The 17,094-nt window shown below is 34.4% G+C and overlaps 1 protein-coding gene across 6 annotated transcripts in view; it reads left to right on the top strand.

Annotated features, from left to right (window-relative positions):
* The window catches only part of CSMD3 (CUB and Sushi multiple domains 3), a 567,558-nt gene that overhangs the window by 291,506 nt on the left and 258,958 nt on the right, over nucleotides 1–17,094 (top strand). For all 6 annotated transcript variants that reach the window (XM_040695846.2, XM_015283035.4, XM_040695845.2 and 3 more), the window contains 2 exons: nucleotides 4,490–4,593; nucleotides 13,153–13,265. In XM_040695846.2, coding sequence (XP_040551780.1) covers nucleotides 4,490–4,593; nucleotides 13,153–13,265 — 217 coding nt within the window. The remainder of the gene's footprint in view (nucleotides 1–4,489; nucleotides 4,594–13,152; nucleotides 13,266–17,094) is intronic.

Below are 17,094 nucleotides of genomic sequence, written 5' to 3'. Positions count from 1 at the left end.
AAGGGTTTATATAAATAACTGATTACAGGATTAGCCTCAATGAAAAATTAAATGATATTTAACATTTAAACAGAGTTAGAACAAAACAAAAACTCATTTTTATGGAACTCACAAAATAAATGGTAAGATCTGTCACTCCACAAGCTGAATTCATCTGTTATCTGTAACACTAAGATTACTGGCAACCACTGATACATGATACTTTGGGATAACACTAAATGGTTTCCAGCAGCCTATCCAAAAGTGCACAATTCTCTTGAAGATCCTGTATCTTGGATTTTTTTTTTTTGTTTGTTTGTTTGTTTTTTGCTTCTTCTCAGCATCTCACATGGTATTACTGATACATGTTTATGCATATGAATTTCATTTTAGATGTCCACAATGTGGATATCAATACAAAAACACTTAGACTCACTTTAAAGTCTAGGCAGAGAAATACGTACTGATAGATTGTAATTGATCTGGTGAATGTTCTTTGTCTTTTAAATTTATGTCAAATACCAATATTTGCACTGCACAGTTAATTTCAATTAGAATTATTAACAACATATGGAATCAACCATACAGAAGAAACTTTCCAGATGAGCTAATGAGTATTTATCTCCTTGAAGAGTCCTACAGTTTTGTGTGTCCTTTTTTCCCCTCCTCTTTAATACTTTGCTGGTGAAAAATTAAAATAAATTAAAAGGATGGAAGGGACTGATATTTAGACTGTTTCAAGTTTTCTTTTGTTCTTGTACTAGGTAGCTACGAAAGAGCAAATGAAATTACTGTTAGGCTACAGAACTGCTAGAAACTCTTGGATACTTTGAATTATTGGACTATATGCAATGTGCAGCAAAATAATGTGTAATTATATTGTATTCTCCTCAGGATGTTTTAATTCATATTCATTTCTTGTTAATACTGTCTACGATACAGCTTATTCAAGCAACATCCTAGCTTAGTTTTTAAGCACTCTTCTGAGAAGAAGAGATTCATAATAATTTTAGAATTATCTCCACAGTTATTTTACTGGTAAAAATGGCAGGCAGATTTTATGGAGTGAAAATATTACTACATACAAAAATATTTTTAGAGATACATTTGCATTGTATGCACTAGGTTAACAGATGCACATATGGAAATGCATGCAACTTTAAATTTTTATACTTCCCCTTCAGAAGCAGTTCTGATGCACGTACACTTTCTTCTGTTAAAGAGCACTTTGCTTTGTATGTTTTGAAATTTAAAAATGTTGATTACTCAACCTGTAGTAATACGTTCCTTTAAAAATCTCTGAGGATCTAGTTCCATCAAGAACTAGACACACAGTCATAACAAACAAGTGCCTGGAAAGATTACTGTCTGGAACACAACCATGTAAGTATATTCTCCTTCAGAACTATTGGAAGATCTCAAGTTAGCCATTAACTTTTCAATAAAATCTTCTGATACGTTAATTCTCAGCTATGTAACAGACTAGTTTCTGCCCAAGAAGTGGGTCCCAAATGACATATTCCATTGAAAAAAAAAAAAAAAAAAAAAGATCTGCTGTAATTCTTTACAAGTTAGATCCCTGACCCTGCCTCCAGCTCCTTCTTTGGAAGAGTCCTTGCAAAATTCTTAGAGAAAAAAAAATACCATCATAATTTTCAGAAAGTATATTTCAAATAGTATTTTTTTAGCTTAGTAATTATCAGTACTACCACCTTTTTTGTTATTTGCTTCTTGGTTCATAAATTTAATTCAACAATAATATATATTTTTATTGTTTTTGGATTTATAAATAGCTAAAGCAGTCCATGATGGACAAGGAATACTGTGTTTCTTTTAACTACTTTTCTGTTCATCTTAGTGACTAATGAGTGCACAGCTCAGCATATGTTAATTTTAAATAAATGTGTTGCTTGTACATATTTGGAGGAATAGAGGAGAAAATAATTCCTCTTTTCCCTGACAATAGTCTCTAGAAACATACTTAATAATATTCTGGAATAAATTACTTATGTGAAATAAAATTCAAAATATAATTAGTCTGTATCAGGATAGCGTGGGGCTTCCACACCAGTGGCTAGCTCTACTCTATACATGCTGCTTCCTGCCTCCTCCTCCTAAACAGAAAAGAAAGCACATGCATTGAAAGTAATCACTTTGAGATTACTGTCATGGGCAAAACAGATTTGGCATAGGAGTGTTAATGGAATTTATCACTTATTAATAAGAGACTAGAACAGAAGAAAAAGAAAACTATAAACAACTTCCCCTCACCATCCACCCTCTTCTATCTGCTCCCCGAGTCATGCAGGGGAACAGGGAATGGGTGTTACAGTGCATAACATTTCATCTCTGCAATTCCTTCATCATCATCTTCTGCTCCAGCGTGGGCTTCCCACACAGTGCAGTTCATCAAGAACTGCTCCAACATGGGTCTGTACCACAGGGCCATCTCTCAGGAACGGACTGCTCCAGCACAGGTGGCAGGTTCCCAGATCTCCTGCTCTACTGCAGGCTCCTCTCCACATGCTACAGCTCTAGCTTTGAGTCTTCTGATGTAGGGGTTCCCTATGGGATGCAGCCTTCTTCAGGACATTTCTCATTTATTCTAATGATGCTTCAGGAAAACTGGAAAATAGACTTTACTTGAATTTATACATAAAATAACATTAGTCCCGGGCCCGATTGCTTTGCTTACAGTACACGGATCAACAGCACAATTTGATAAAGCTGATCTAGTTAAAAAGAAACAGAATGCAGTAATCAATCAGCATAGTATTGCCTTAAGTCTTTACTTATTCTTACAAATAATAGCAAATGAATACCAAGAATGAGCCTCTTTTAGTCTCGTGTAAAACTGATTCAAGGGTATCACGTATCTTTGGTCTGCCACGTACAGCTGTGCCACTTTTTCTGGAGAAAAAAAAAAAAAAAAGACAACATAGTAGATGATAAAAGCACAATTTTAATGGGTTTAGTACTCAGTTTTATGTTATTCAGTCATCTCACCTAAATCTCAGTTTTTATTTTGAAAGGATCCATCATCTTCACCTCTATATGCTGATGTCATCAAAACACCTTTTCGCTATTCAAAAGGGAATACTCAATACAGTGCCAGCTCCAGCGCTCTTGGAGCCTGATCAAAATAAATCATACACTGCAATACAAGGACTCTAAAAATAAATCTCTCTACTCACAGTACTTATTTTCTTGCCATTCAGGCACATTAGCAAAAATTTCAAGTACATTTTATATTGTACATTACGTACTTGGCATATCAAGCATAGGACGAGTCTGCAGAAATGCATGTATGGTTTTGTACAGCAGGCTTTTCTAATTCATACTTTTCCTGTTACCATAGATTTAGGTGAGTTGCAGAGTGTGTGTTAGAAGTCTTTTATTAAAGAATGCATTTTTGAAAGAGGTTAATGCAGGAAATGCAAGATTTTTGCATGTACATCAATTTTAATTAAATATAGAAACATTATTTCTGAAAAGAAATAGAGATTGCAAAAGAATGAGAAAACTTTATAACAGCTAATAACTTGTTATTTCTCGTAATAGGTTGAGGCCAAGAAAAGAAAAAGGTGAATTAAAATTTATTTTCAAAAAATTAACAATATGTCAAATTTCAAACAACTGCAGGTAGCATAGTAACACAAGCTGTCAGTGCATTAAAATAATTCTCACAGCTCCAAGCACAAACACTCTTAGCTCCTACTTACAACAAGATCATTTTTAATAGAAACGACAAATTAATTAGTTACAAATTATTGTTCAGAAGTATCCTGTTTTTTTAGTGTATATGAAAATTTGAGGATCTTGTGATCTTTTCATAAAGATTTCACGTGACTAACACGTCAGTGGGAATAACAGTCTTTATTTTCCAGTAATATGGTTGAACTTTGCTCTAACAGAAAAATTAATTGTATTCTTTAAATAGAGATTAAATTTTTATGCTTTAGGTATTAAACATGCACACTGCAGTTTAGATTAAATGATATAAAAATTATTGTGTTCTTGATAGTAGCATTTCTTTCCTATAAGAAAACGGTTTTTACCTTTGATCCAACATTATGCTGCTTTATCCAGACTGCAGATGTTAGGAATGAATTATGTTCCTCACTTTCACTACATTTACTCTTCCAAGTGCAATTATTCAGTTGTTATTTGAAGACAACTGTACTGCAGAAATTATAACCAATTATGTTGGCCTTTATGTATATCTTAATTGAAATGTAATGCAATTATTTGGTACTGTATTAAAAATATGACAACTACATAAATAAGTGAGATGACAATACTTTGAGGAGGTCAGCAGGGTAATACCAGAGGTGATATCTTAAAATTATTACAATTTTTTAGTTCAATAAACAAGCCTTTTAATTACATTACTGTACTGTAAGATATTCTGAATGTACATGTAATTTTTAATTGGAAATTCTCTTTTATTTATGCTCCTGAAAAGTTTATTTAGAGACACATCTGTCAGACATATTATTTTATTTCCCAGGTCATTCAGATAAATTTTGAAGAATTTGATCTGGAGATTGGCTATGACACATTGACAATTGGTGATGGAGGAGAAGTGGGTGATCCTAAAACCGTGCTTCAAGTGTAAGTCTTTTGCATTTAAAGTTTATATGCTTTACAGAATATAAATAATGTAATTTTTAATGAAAGTAAATAGTCATAACAGGTGAATCTGAACAAAAGTTAATTTTACCAAACTTCTGAAATGTCACTGAATATGACAGTTTAAGTACATTGTTACATGTTTACTGCTCTAAAGTTAGAAAGAGATAAGTCAGCAGAAAAGGAAAAGGTGAACTAACATCAGAATTCTTAAAAGACATACAGTGTACATTTGTGCTAGTATTTACATTTCTCTATATATGTATAAACTTTTAACTGCTATTGCATTTTCTTTGTATAGGTCAGTTCTCACATTAAAAATTTGTAATAATGACAGTAATTGAAAATAATACATAGGCAACATGCAGAAAGGTAAAGGGGCAACTTTTTGAATCACCTAATAAGCTTTGTATGACAAAAAAAGAAGTAGCATTGGATGTTGATGAGGGCTTGTTGACTGTTTTAATAAGCTCAAATTGAGTTAGGGTGGTGAAGAAAATTATAAAAATATATTACCTAAACTACTTATAAGTCAGATAGCACTGAGTTTCACATATATATTTTTAACCATCCTATAACATTCTTCAAGAATGTGAAGATATTTAGTTTTAACAACCATTGTCTTACTTTTGAATCCATACTGGTCAAATTTTTAACTTCTGATGATAATTGTTTGTATAATAATATAATGCAGAAAAAAAATCACACTCTTATTACATACAGTTGTGAAGATAGTGGTGTAATCTAGTGAATCCATTTAATCCCCCTTCATGTGTAAAATACGTAGAACATTGTGTGGTTTTTCAGTGTGATTTTTTAAGGAAATGCATACCTCTTAAAATTTACCTTTAAAAACGGAAGTTAATTTTAGGGAAAAAAAAAAAAAAGGAAAAAAAAAGAAAAAAAAAAAGGTGATAATCCTAAACCATATTTACTCATAAAGGATATTCTGCTATTTAGGAAAGGTCTTTGGGAAAGGCCAAATAATGCTTCTCACTTTTCAGTAAACTGTCATTTCAGTAAGTGCTTTAGTTTATCATCTGTTCTGTAGATAATATTCCAACAAGTTAAAAACTGAAACCGTAGATCATACAACAGAAGCAAATATGATAAGTGTTTTCTACAAAATGTATTTAATAATTAAAAAAAAAAGTACCAAAATTAAGATTCCTTAGAGTGATGATCCTGGCAGTGTATTTAATGGAAGTTTATTCATACTCGTATTATATATTGTGGTTTTTCATTATTTACTGTGAGAATTGTATCCAGAAATAATTTTCTTTAACTTCTCAGAAGCCAATGTTTACCTTCATTTCTTTTCCTTTCTTTATTTCATCTAATTAATATTATTAATTGCAAAACTTTGAGCAGAAAATACATTTGTTTCAGGATTTGTAGATATTCACCATAATTTTTTTTTTAATCCTTCAGAAGATAAACCATCTGACCTTCCATTTCTTAACTATTTCTGTACTGTTTCTATCCCTTTAAATTTAAGAGGATACAACAATTTTGCCAGGTGTTTCAGGACTAATTTTTTTTAGAGCAGCGCAAAGTTTCTACATTGGACTGTCGGTGTGCTAATTGATAATCTTGAAAAGTGGGGAAGAACTGTAATTTCTATTCTATAGCCAGAGAAAAAGTAACAGTACCAAGCCCTCAAAATATATTACTCAAAGTGTCAGAATTCATTCCAAGATATTCTAAGATCTGTGTTCTTGGATTTCTAAATTACATTGAGTTTCCTGTCATGTGGAAAGAATTTTTATTAAGCACCAGTTCACTAGACCCTATTAACGTTCAACTAAAGCATTGGCACTCGGATTATAGGAATATACTGAGGCACAGGACAAAGACTTCTAAAATTTTGACAAATGTAGTAGAACAGTTTGTCCAACTTAAATTCATTATAAGTTCTACTATTTTATAAATGTACTTCTGATGATGAGACACATTTTGGGGATAAATTATAGGATTAAAATTACCATTAAAATTACCATTACCAATTCACAATAATGAAATTGTGAATAATTTTATTTTATTAAATAGTTACTTACATGTTAACACTTGATAACTCTGAGATAATGTTTTGTAATTTTCTAGGGAAATAATTTAAGAATCCTGGAGTAGGAAAAATATCCTCCAGTTTGATATATTTTAAAAATAACATTAAATAGCATTGTATAATCAGGAAACATATACTTTTACCAGTGGAATGATCACTGATTATTCTTTGATTAGCAGTATCAGTGTTGAGGTTTTTAGGATAAAAATATTTTTAAAAATTATGTGCATAATGGAACATAAATTACTACTTATACAAAAAGAAAACTTATCTGTCCTGAGCCATTCAGACTTTGTCTGAGATACAGTGCACAGTAAATAAATCAGCTATTGTGGGTTTTGGTTTTAGAATATAAATTTAAAAACAATTATCTTTCCTCCAGCAAGACTCAAGAACAATGGTTTGAATATATATGCTTTACATGTAAATGATGAGAAAACTTCTATCTTCCAATTTATCAAAATTAAATAAGAAACTTAGCAAAGTCTTTAATCTAGTAGATTTACTGGGCACTTCTAGATAGGAAAGTTTGGAACCCAAAACTAAACTTAAGTGACATTTAGATATAATTACCACAGAATTGCAGATGGCTGATGTTGGAAGGGACCACCTGGGATTATCTACTCTAACCTCCCTGTTTCAAGCAGGGTCACCCAGAGCACAGTGGTGGGTTCTGATTATCTTCAGAGAAGAATATTCCACAAGCTCTGGTAGCTTGTTCCAGTACTTAGTCACCCTCACAGTGAATTAGCTGTTTCTCATGTGTGGATGGAATTTCCTGTGTTTCAGTTTGAGCATGTTACCACTTGTCATGGTGTCAGGTAACACAGAAAACAGCCTAGCCTCATCCTGTTTGTATCCTCTCTTAAGATATTTAATAAGATCCCCTCTCAGTCTTCTCTTTTCTGGGCTAAACAGGCTTTCCTCATAGTAGAGGTGCTCCAGCCCTCTTAATCAGCTTTGTAGCTCTTTGAAAAACTCTCTAGGAGCTCCATAGCCTTCTTGTACTGGGGAGCAAAGAACTGCAGATGTGGCCTAACCAGGGCAGGGTAGAGGGGGAGGATAACCTCCCTCAGCTTGCTGGTAACGCTCTTTCTAATGCACCTCAGAACACTTTTGGTGATCTTGGCCACAGGGGTACACTCCTGGCTCACAGTCAACCTGTTGTCCACCAAGACACCTAGATCCTTCTCCGCAGGGCTGCTTTGCAGTAGATTCATAAAATGGCTTGGGCTGGAAGGGATCTCAAGGATCAACTTCCAACCCCCCTGTCACAGGCAGGGTTGCTAGCCTGCTAGCCACTAGATGAAGTACTACATCAGATTGCCCAGGGCCCCATCCAACTTGGCCTTAAACACCTCCAGAGACAGGGTGTCCATAGCCTCTCTGGGCAAAGTTCCAGCACCTCCCCAGACTCTCAGTAAAATCTTGCCCCGACACTAAATCTCCATTCCTTTAGTTTAAAACCACTCCTCCTTATCCTGTCACAATCTACCCACATAAAAGTTGGTTTTCCTCAGGTTTATAAACTCCCTTTGAATACTAGAAGGCTTCAATGATGTCTCCCCATAGCCTTCTCTTTTCCAGGCTGACCAAGCCCAGTTCCTTCATCTTACCATCAGAGGAGAGATGCTCCAGCCCTTGGATCATCTAGATGGTTTTCCTCTGGACCCTCTCCAAAAGCCTTTCCTGCACTGGGGGCCCCAGACTTGGACATAGTACACCATCTGAGGCCTCATGAAGGCAGAATAGAGAGGGACAATCATCTCCCTCATGCTGCTGGCCGCTCCTCTTCTGATGGAACTGAAGATATCACTGGCTTTCCAGGCTTCAGGTGCACACTGCTGGCTCGCATGCCTTGGCTTTCTTAATTCCATCTTCTGAAAATCTAGACAGCATCCCTGCATTCTTCCCAGGTGACAAATCTTCACTTCCACTGTCTGTACTTGCCCTTTTTTTCCCCCTCTGTTTGACCTGCAGGTACTTGCTAAGCCATACCTGTTTCCTGCTTCTCCTGTCTGCTTTCTTATTCTGAGGGCTAAAGAGCTCTTGCACTCTCAGAAAGGCATTCTTAAAGAGTAGACAGCTTTGTTTCACTCCTTTGCCTCTAAAGTCTTCTTCCCAGGAGGTCTTGTTCAACATGTTCTTAAACAACCTGAATTTTGCTGTCTTGAAGGTCAGGATCCTGACTCCACTCTTTGCCAGGCCCACATTCCTCAAGATCATGAACTCAACAAGAGTGTGGTCACTGCAGCCCAGGCTGCCTCTAATCTTAATATCTTTAATATTAATAAAGATAATAAAAATAAATAAGAAGAGATCCCTCTGCATTGGTGAGCACCAGACTCAACAGGGCTTCACTTCTGGTCAGTCTGTCCACTATCTAAACTAGAAAGTTATCATCCATAGACTCCAGGATTCTCCTGGATTGCTTATATCTCAACTGAGTTGTCTTACCAGTGAATATTCAGGTGGTTGAAATTCTTCCGTCAGAATGAGAACCTATGAGTGTCAATTTTTTGTAGCTAACGTAGGAATGCCTCATCAACAAGCTCCTCTCGATCAGGTGGCTTGTAATAGATCCCACCACCAGCTGTCCTTTATTGGTCCCATCCCTAATTTTAACAGTTTTCCGCCTGTTCCTGGCTTTGTCTCAGAACAAGTACCCCACAGTCTATCCACTTCTTAACACAGAGGGTAACTCTCCTGCCCCTCCTACCCTGCCTATCCCTTCTAAAAAGTTTATAGCCCTCAATGGTGGTGTTCCAGTTGTGTGAATCATCCCACCATGTTCCTGTGATAGCAATAAGATCAAAGTTTTCCAAGGGTACCATGGTTTCCAGCTCCCCTTGCTTATTTCCCATGCTGCATGTGTTGGTATATAGAGACACTTTAGCTGAGCTTTCAGATATGCTGATTTCCTATAGGTCTCCTCCCACAAACCTCTGGGGCAAATTTCAGGTTTTTCCCCACTGCTTCCTAGAGTGACAATACTCCTTTTGTCACTCAACAGTACACTCCCTTCCCCCAGTAGCTCTAGTCCTTGTAATGAGCCCAGCTAATTTGCTCTCTTCTCTGGCTGGGCCCCAATACAGGGCTGTTTATCTGCTCATACAACTGCATGATACCAGGTGTCAGTTTCCCCTCTTTGACTGCTGAACACATCTCAGCCTTACCTCCTCTCTCAGCCTGGTCAGCTGCCCAAGATCATCCATTTGGGTACATCTGCATCCATGACACCCCTCATCTGCTTTGGTCCCCTGGGTGGCCTCCAGATTCCAGAGCTCCCCAAAGCCACAAGTCTGGGAAGCCTTCTTACTCTTTGGAAGGTCTGTCTGGGTGCATGCATCAACCCAGAGAGTTTGTATGTCCCCACCCCCCCCCGCCCCCCGGATCTGCATTTCTGTTTCTGCCTGCACCATGTCGGTACTAACAAAGAGTTTTCCTGGGATGAGAAAAGCAGTGCATGCTGCTTCCCTCCACACACCTGCCCTGCATGAACTGTCTGGGCAAACTACTGGGCCCTGCCCTTCTGCTATGCCATACCCTGTTTGCCTGTTCTGTTTGCCTCACTCCTGGGTCGCTGCCATGCCAACTGGCTGCTTATCTATGTGCAGGGGATGATCTCACTGCTCTGTCTGGCTCTGCCAGGTGACTTAAAAAAAAAAGGCATTCTTAGTGCTTTCTTTTTAAACAAAGATTTTTGCAAGATGGAGTTATGTAATGTGTACGTGGGAAGGAAGGAAAAGTTAGTGGCTCCTCCTCTTACAACAGTCATAGCACCTTTTCTGAATGGAATTCTGCTTTTCAGCAGCTTACACTGACAGTTGCTGCAGGTGACTCTTTATGTAAGATGCATCCAGACACTAGCTCCTGCAGTGCACATTCAGAAAATCGAGTGCACAAGGCATGAAATTCATTTTTATTCTTTTTTTACTGTATTGGGCATCTGCAAGTATTCTGTCTCTTGTATTATATCATTTTCATCAGATGGAAAGGAGTTACCTCAAGGGGAATGTATGTCACTAATATGTGGGAAAGGTAGTCTTGGAGACCTACAGGGAAAGGTGAAAATCTTGCTGCTGAGCATCATGGCTACTGTTAAGCTGTTTAATAAAAAGGAAAGTGTCATAATTATACCTATTAATTTATGTTGTTGATGGTGCTCACTGCTCAGCTTTTGAAAGGGAAGATGTAAGAACATGCATCTAGGAGAGAAGTCCTCTCTGTAATCATTCCCAATAGGGGGATACTCATAAACCCCAGGAGAAAAGAAAAGATAATTCATAGCTGCAGGATTTAATTGTTATCTAGGTTTAAATGTCTCCCTTCAGATAATGTTATCTTTTCTGGATCCTGTTGATGACCCTCAAATCTTTCCAAACCTTTCCAAAGGGATCTCTAAGCACTTAAATAATGATAATTCACTGATTTTGAAGGTACAGAAATAACAGACAACCCATGTTTTTCTTGAATGAGAGATATCCAACGTATAATATACCATTAAACCTCTATGTCTGAAAACTAAAGTCTAGGTTGTCTCATTTTATTAAAGGAGATCCAGTTACTTGAAAGTTTGTCACTGTGTTGTTATAAACACCCCTTTTCTGTTCAAACTGAATCTACTTAGATGTCTGTCTCATAATCTCACACCTGCCATGCAGAAAGTTGTTTCACTTATTGATAACTCAGCTGAAGCCTATAGGAATTTGTAGCTGATAAGAAACTACATTTCAAATATATTCAAAATATGTAATTTAAAATACTGAAGTAAAAATTAAAAGTGATAAATTATTTCTGTATTTTGTTAATTAATTTAAAAAAGCATTTGTAGATGTTTTTTTTTTTCTCTGATGTACTGTTTCACTGAAAAGTATGGCATCTGAAAACTTTATTTATTAAAACACATGTATTTTTTAAAATTCACATAGAAAACAGAAATTATAAAAATCGTCTTAGCTTTTTATTATAGGAATTATTCTCTCTGAAACAACAAGGAGATTAATAATCCTAGTAGTTTTAATATTCCTAAAATCTACTGTCAGTCATCAATAACCATTACAAAACTGCTAACTATTACATCAGTGTTGTTTCTGAGTAATATCCTGTTAATTTTTTAATTTTGCAGTCAGAAATTAATGAAGACACTTTTCTTTAGTGCAGGATTGTGCAGTCAGTACATTATTTTGGCCAGACAGTTAGTTGTTCAGTTCTGGCAAGAGTTTTTGTAGTAGCTCCATCTGTGAACACAGATGTGGAGATCTGACAGGAGTTTCTCCTACAGCAGAGTATTTTATAAGGAAACAAGCTGAAAAAAAGACCAGAGTGAAGAGCTAAAATTAACTACAAGATCTATTTATTTTAAGTCTCAGCTTTAAAAAAAAAAGATTAGAACTGGAAAAAAAGGAAACAATTTTCACTCTCAAACAGTCCTGTGCTTGTGATCCATTTTAGAGGAATGGAAAATATTGTGCTACTTTCCAAAATTCTGTTTTAACTGATAAACTTTTACCACTTTTCAGAAAAAAATTTTGGAAAAATAAATCCATATAACATTAAACTACAGGTTTTAGAACACTTTTTACTGTCATACCTTTAATTTAACAAATAGAATACACATTTTGGATTACACTGAATCTTTTTTATTGTAATAATATGACAAGTTAAAAAAAGAGAAATTAAGTGTAACTAGTTTTTTTTTAAATCAATGTCATTGAACAATGACAGGTTTTTAAGTTCTGACAAGTAGCATTTTTGTTAATGAAGGAATGAATGTCATCTGAATCTGATATAGGCCTCCTTCTCTTGCTATGGTAGAAGTAATGAGAGGTAAAAGAGTGCAAGGACCCTGGGCACCTTTGTAATAGCATTGCTATTTAAGAATAACAACTTAATGCATGTATTCTAAAATAGGGTAGTTGTATGCTAAGTAAGTTCTTTTGTTTAATTAAATACTAAATATAGCATCTCTTCATGGGCTTCTACTGCTGCTTAATATTCCCTCAAGTATCTGAGTTATACCAGATAAGATTCAGAGAAGGAAAGATACATATAACTGAAGGTTACGTGGAGTATTTTGATACATCATAAGCTGTAGTCATTGGAACCTTGAGAGATATATTGGTTAAGTTGGTGTGAGCTGACCATGTCAAGTTTAAAAGAAAAAAATCCTAAAAAATAGTTTACAAGTTAGAAGTTACTTAGGCTCCTTTCTTAGGTCTGAACTGGTAAGTAACACTTTGAAAAAAATAAAATAAAATAAATTTGGTTGTCTGACACTGCACTGAAGTTAGTTTTCTTTCCGGGTTTCGGATGACGATTAATACTTAACATACTTTTTATTGTAATTGTATTTAGTAACTATAATATACTGGTAGTCCTTTAAGATGATCATTAAGGTTTTCTTTTTGTCTTTTGAGTATTTATTTATTTATTTTAAGTGTAATCCCTCTACAGGTTTCTTTTTCTATCTGTAGGTTAACCGGGAGCTTTGTACCAGACTTAATTGTAAGCATGAGCAATCAGATGTGGTTGCATCTTCAGACGGATGAAAGTGTGGGATCAGTTGGTTTCAAGGTTAATTACAAAGGTAAATATATATTTTTTGGAAGAAAACTTATTGTTATTGTCAAGATTATGTTAAGATAATAAAATGCCATTCTTTTATATTTTCATTCTTTTCCCAATTCTGTTGATTTTAAAAACAATGAAAATTTAGTAGGGTAGAAAAATATGTGAAAAATACTTTTTCTCTTTAAAAGTCTTATGACATATAAAATGTTGTATTTTTTTTTATTTGTGTCCTCATAACAACTGAATTTTTGTCATTTAGTTATTTTTTGTTTCTGCTAATTCAAGTTAGAAAAAAAACCCCAATGTGATTATTTAATGTTAAATGAGCAAAAAACACATTCTTCCTGCAATTTCCAGTGTTTGAAAATTAATAACGACCCCTACAGTAGGGGAAAAAAAATAGACATCAAGAATTGAAATTAGTTATGAGTTTGGGGCAAAGACAAAGTAGAACTAACCTAACAGTACTGTTTTTTATTGTTAAATAGTTGTTTGATGCTTCTGAAGTGTATAATTTTCCTGTAATGTGAGCAGAAGAATCAACTAAAATCTTAAGATAGCGTATGTATACCTCTCTGAGATATTCTAGAATAATTATATTGTTTTTATACTATTTTTAACACAGTTGCATGTGTTTCTTGAAACAAATTTTAAAGTTACTTGGTCCTTGCCTGCTGGCAAGAGCGTATAATAGCTATTAATCAAAATAACAAAGAGGAAAAGCAGAAGTTAATCCATCAAATGTATGCATTAGAAATGAAGTGTATGTTGTATTTTTAAATTATTTATATTTAACATACAAAGGAAAGATAGGTAAGAGAAATAGCTTAGTTACTGCAAGGGAGAAGTCTTATAAACAAAACTAATTCAAGAGTAACTTGGAAAATAAGGACTGAGGTACATAGTGCCTGATAACTGCAAAGGAGGAATGGAATTATGAAAAGTAATAGGTTCAGAAACCTGGACAGAACTATACATATCAAAAGCATGAGCAAAACCCCAAAACATATTATGGAGTGGCAGATAGAGTTGATAAGCTTATTGAAGGTCAACTTGTACCACACGAGGCGCCATTTCTTTATGTCCTCAAGGTTCTTTTGTCCGTCAAAGTATATTGCTGATAACATGACAAACTGTGAACCACAGTGGAATGTGGAAAAGGAAACTTTTTGTATTTGAAATTGAATTCATTTGCACAGTCCAACACTTGTTTCTTTTATTTACATGATTCTTTTTGAGAGGTCTTAAAACAATTCTAGTTTTCAAGGGGCAGATTATTGTCTATTGTTTAAAAATGTACCACTTTATCTTATTTATTTGTGAGATGTGTTTATTCTTAGAAATAATGCTTCTTCAAAAAATAAAATTAATTGAATATGAATAGGTAGAGCGTGAGATAAGTCACTGAATATTCTCAAACTCATCTCCATATAATCAACTGTAATTTTATATATTCCTAAATGTTTAATATGTATTTATTTCTTTCCCTATACTGATACTTCATACTAGCTCACCAAATAGCATTTGAATGCATCAAGTTATCAACAGATAGATATTTTAATTTGTTAGGGTTGGTTTTTAGCTGCAGTTTGAACAAGGACACCGAACTTAATGGCTGTTAGTTTGACTCACTCCCCTTAGTGATTTAATGTGTGTTCCATTGCATTCAGTTATTTCACAACAAATTTGAAACTACATTCCAAATCCCTTTAGTCTTAACCATGTGGATATATAGGAAGGAACAGAGGAATTAAATGGAAAATAGTCCTGAAAATATGCATTGAGTTAGTGTATCTATAAGCTGGGTAAATGACTAACAATTTTTGATTATAAAGTGACTAATTACACTAGGTAGTTGTTATGTAGTCTGTTAAAAAGTTAATTTTTATGTCATGATAAAGCACACCTGATACTCCAGCCACAGGCTTCATAAAATGAAAGCATGGGCACAATCTAATAAATGATAAATGACATTTGCTTTAATGGTATGGTACATTGTTTCCTACTTTAATAATGTATTTAAAAATCTAAAAGCTACAAATGGTATGTAAGCCTTAGGCATAGTCAAAATAAAAATGCCTCTGAAATAGAACCACCAAAAATGAGTTATCTGCAAGCTTCAAGGCATCTTTCTGGCAACTCTGTACAAATCAAATCACTTGCTCTTGTGTGACATATATACAGCAATATATAATGTGCCAAGTCAATTAAATCAGTAATTGTCTGGTTCTGAGAAAGACAGATGGTGGCTCAAATTTTAATCACTTTCAACAATTTTAGGCCTCACAATTATGGGTGATATATTTCCCAGTGGGGGTTTTAAGAAAGATTGCCAATATCTTTTTCAAAGTATTTTTGTTTGTATTTTTTCCTATATATTTCTGTTTTGAGGTATTTAAAGTTGTAGAGTTTTGTTTTCTGTTTCTTTTTCTTATTTTGGATTGATTTGTTTCTATATGCCTTTTTTTTTTCTTTCTATTTTACTTATCTTAAATGCTATTTGGGGCTAGAAATAATCATATTAAGATATAGAGATTGGAAGTTTACCAATTTGGATCTCTTTGACACTATATCAAGGGAAGTAATCTTTATTGGCTTTTATGTAAATACTTTACTCAGCTGGCTGTTATTAGAATCACAGAATGTTTGGACTGGAAAGAACTTAAAGATCATCTAATTCCAGCCTTCCTGCAATGGCCAGGGTCACTTCCCCCCAGTGCCCCATCCAACCTGGCCGTGAGCTCTACCAGGTATGGGGTATCCTTCTCTTCTCTAAAATGAACAAACTCTCTTCTCTCAGTACGTCTTCATAGGAGGGGTGCTCCATTCTTCTGATCATCTGTGTGGCCCTCCTCTGGACTTGGTGTAACCTTACTACTTGCTGTATGTCCCAGAGCTGAAGGCAGTGATACTGTTACCTGGATTTTTTTTTTTTTTTTTTACAGGAATTCTACAGCTTCTTAAGTTCCCATTTCATTTCTTTTTAAAATAGTCTAATGAAAGCTATAGTTAAAACACTGGCTTAGCATGTGAACTGTGATTAAAATGAGTAAAAAACTGTCATTGGTGTTTTAATTTGTTTTTTGTTTTCTCTAGCAACAAATAATTACTTTTCTCTCTGTTTTCTATATGGCTTAGTCATGTAAGCCTCCTATTTGCAGTGATTTCTTCTTCAAAATCAGGAAAAATTAAGCAGAAATGTCATTAGAGCATTTTGTCTTTTCTTTTTCCTTTGGCTCTTCCATGAATATTTTTCATTCCTTTTTCCTATAGGTGGATCAGAGATGTTACAAAAATGCAGCAATTTCTCCATTTTAAGAAGTTATGAAAAATGTTTTAAATTGACATCTTTATTCTAAAGTGTGATTTTTTTTCTTTCTTTTTTTTTTTTTTTTTTTTTAAATTTCATCAGGAAGAGAAAAATGTTGGCCAGAATCTTAAATGAAGAAATAAAGTTGTTTAGACAAACTGGACTATTTGTTTCCTAAGACATTTGGAAAGATAGGAGTTGTTGTCACCTAGGAATTATTTTTTGATCAGATTAAATCTGTTTGGATTTATCCCCATGGATGATCTGGCTATCAAGTCACCATTACTGTCTTTTTTTTTTTTTTTTTAATCTGTAATATAGCCAAGATAAATGCATTTATATCTACTACTGTTTTTAGTAATCTTCATGTTACTAAATATGCTGCAAATTGTATCATCTGTTTACAAATATATTTTACCAAATTTCCATTAGTTGCAATAATTCTGAAAAAGCATTGTTTAATCATAATAAGGATGTTTTCTTTTTGTTTAACGGTGCATTTATTAGCTGTAATTTGTTATTTTTTTTTTTTTTT

The sequence above is a fragment of the Gallus gallus genome, chromosome 2 (assembly GCF_016699485.2).
Source record: "Gallus gallus isolate bGalGal1 chromosome 2, bGalGal1.mat.broiler.GRCg7b, whole genome shotgun sequence".
NCBI classification, from domain to species: Eukaryota; Metazoa; Chordata; class Aves; order Galliformes; family Phasianidae; genus Gallus; species Gallus gallus.
Note: the sequence above shows the minus strand (reverse complement) of the source record. Positions and strands in the feature narration are given on the sequence as shown.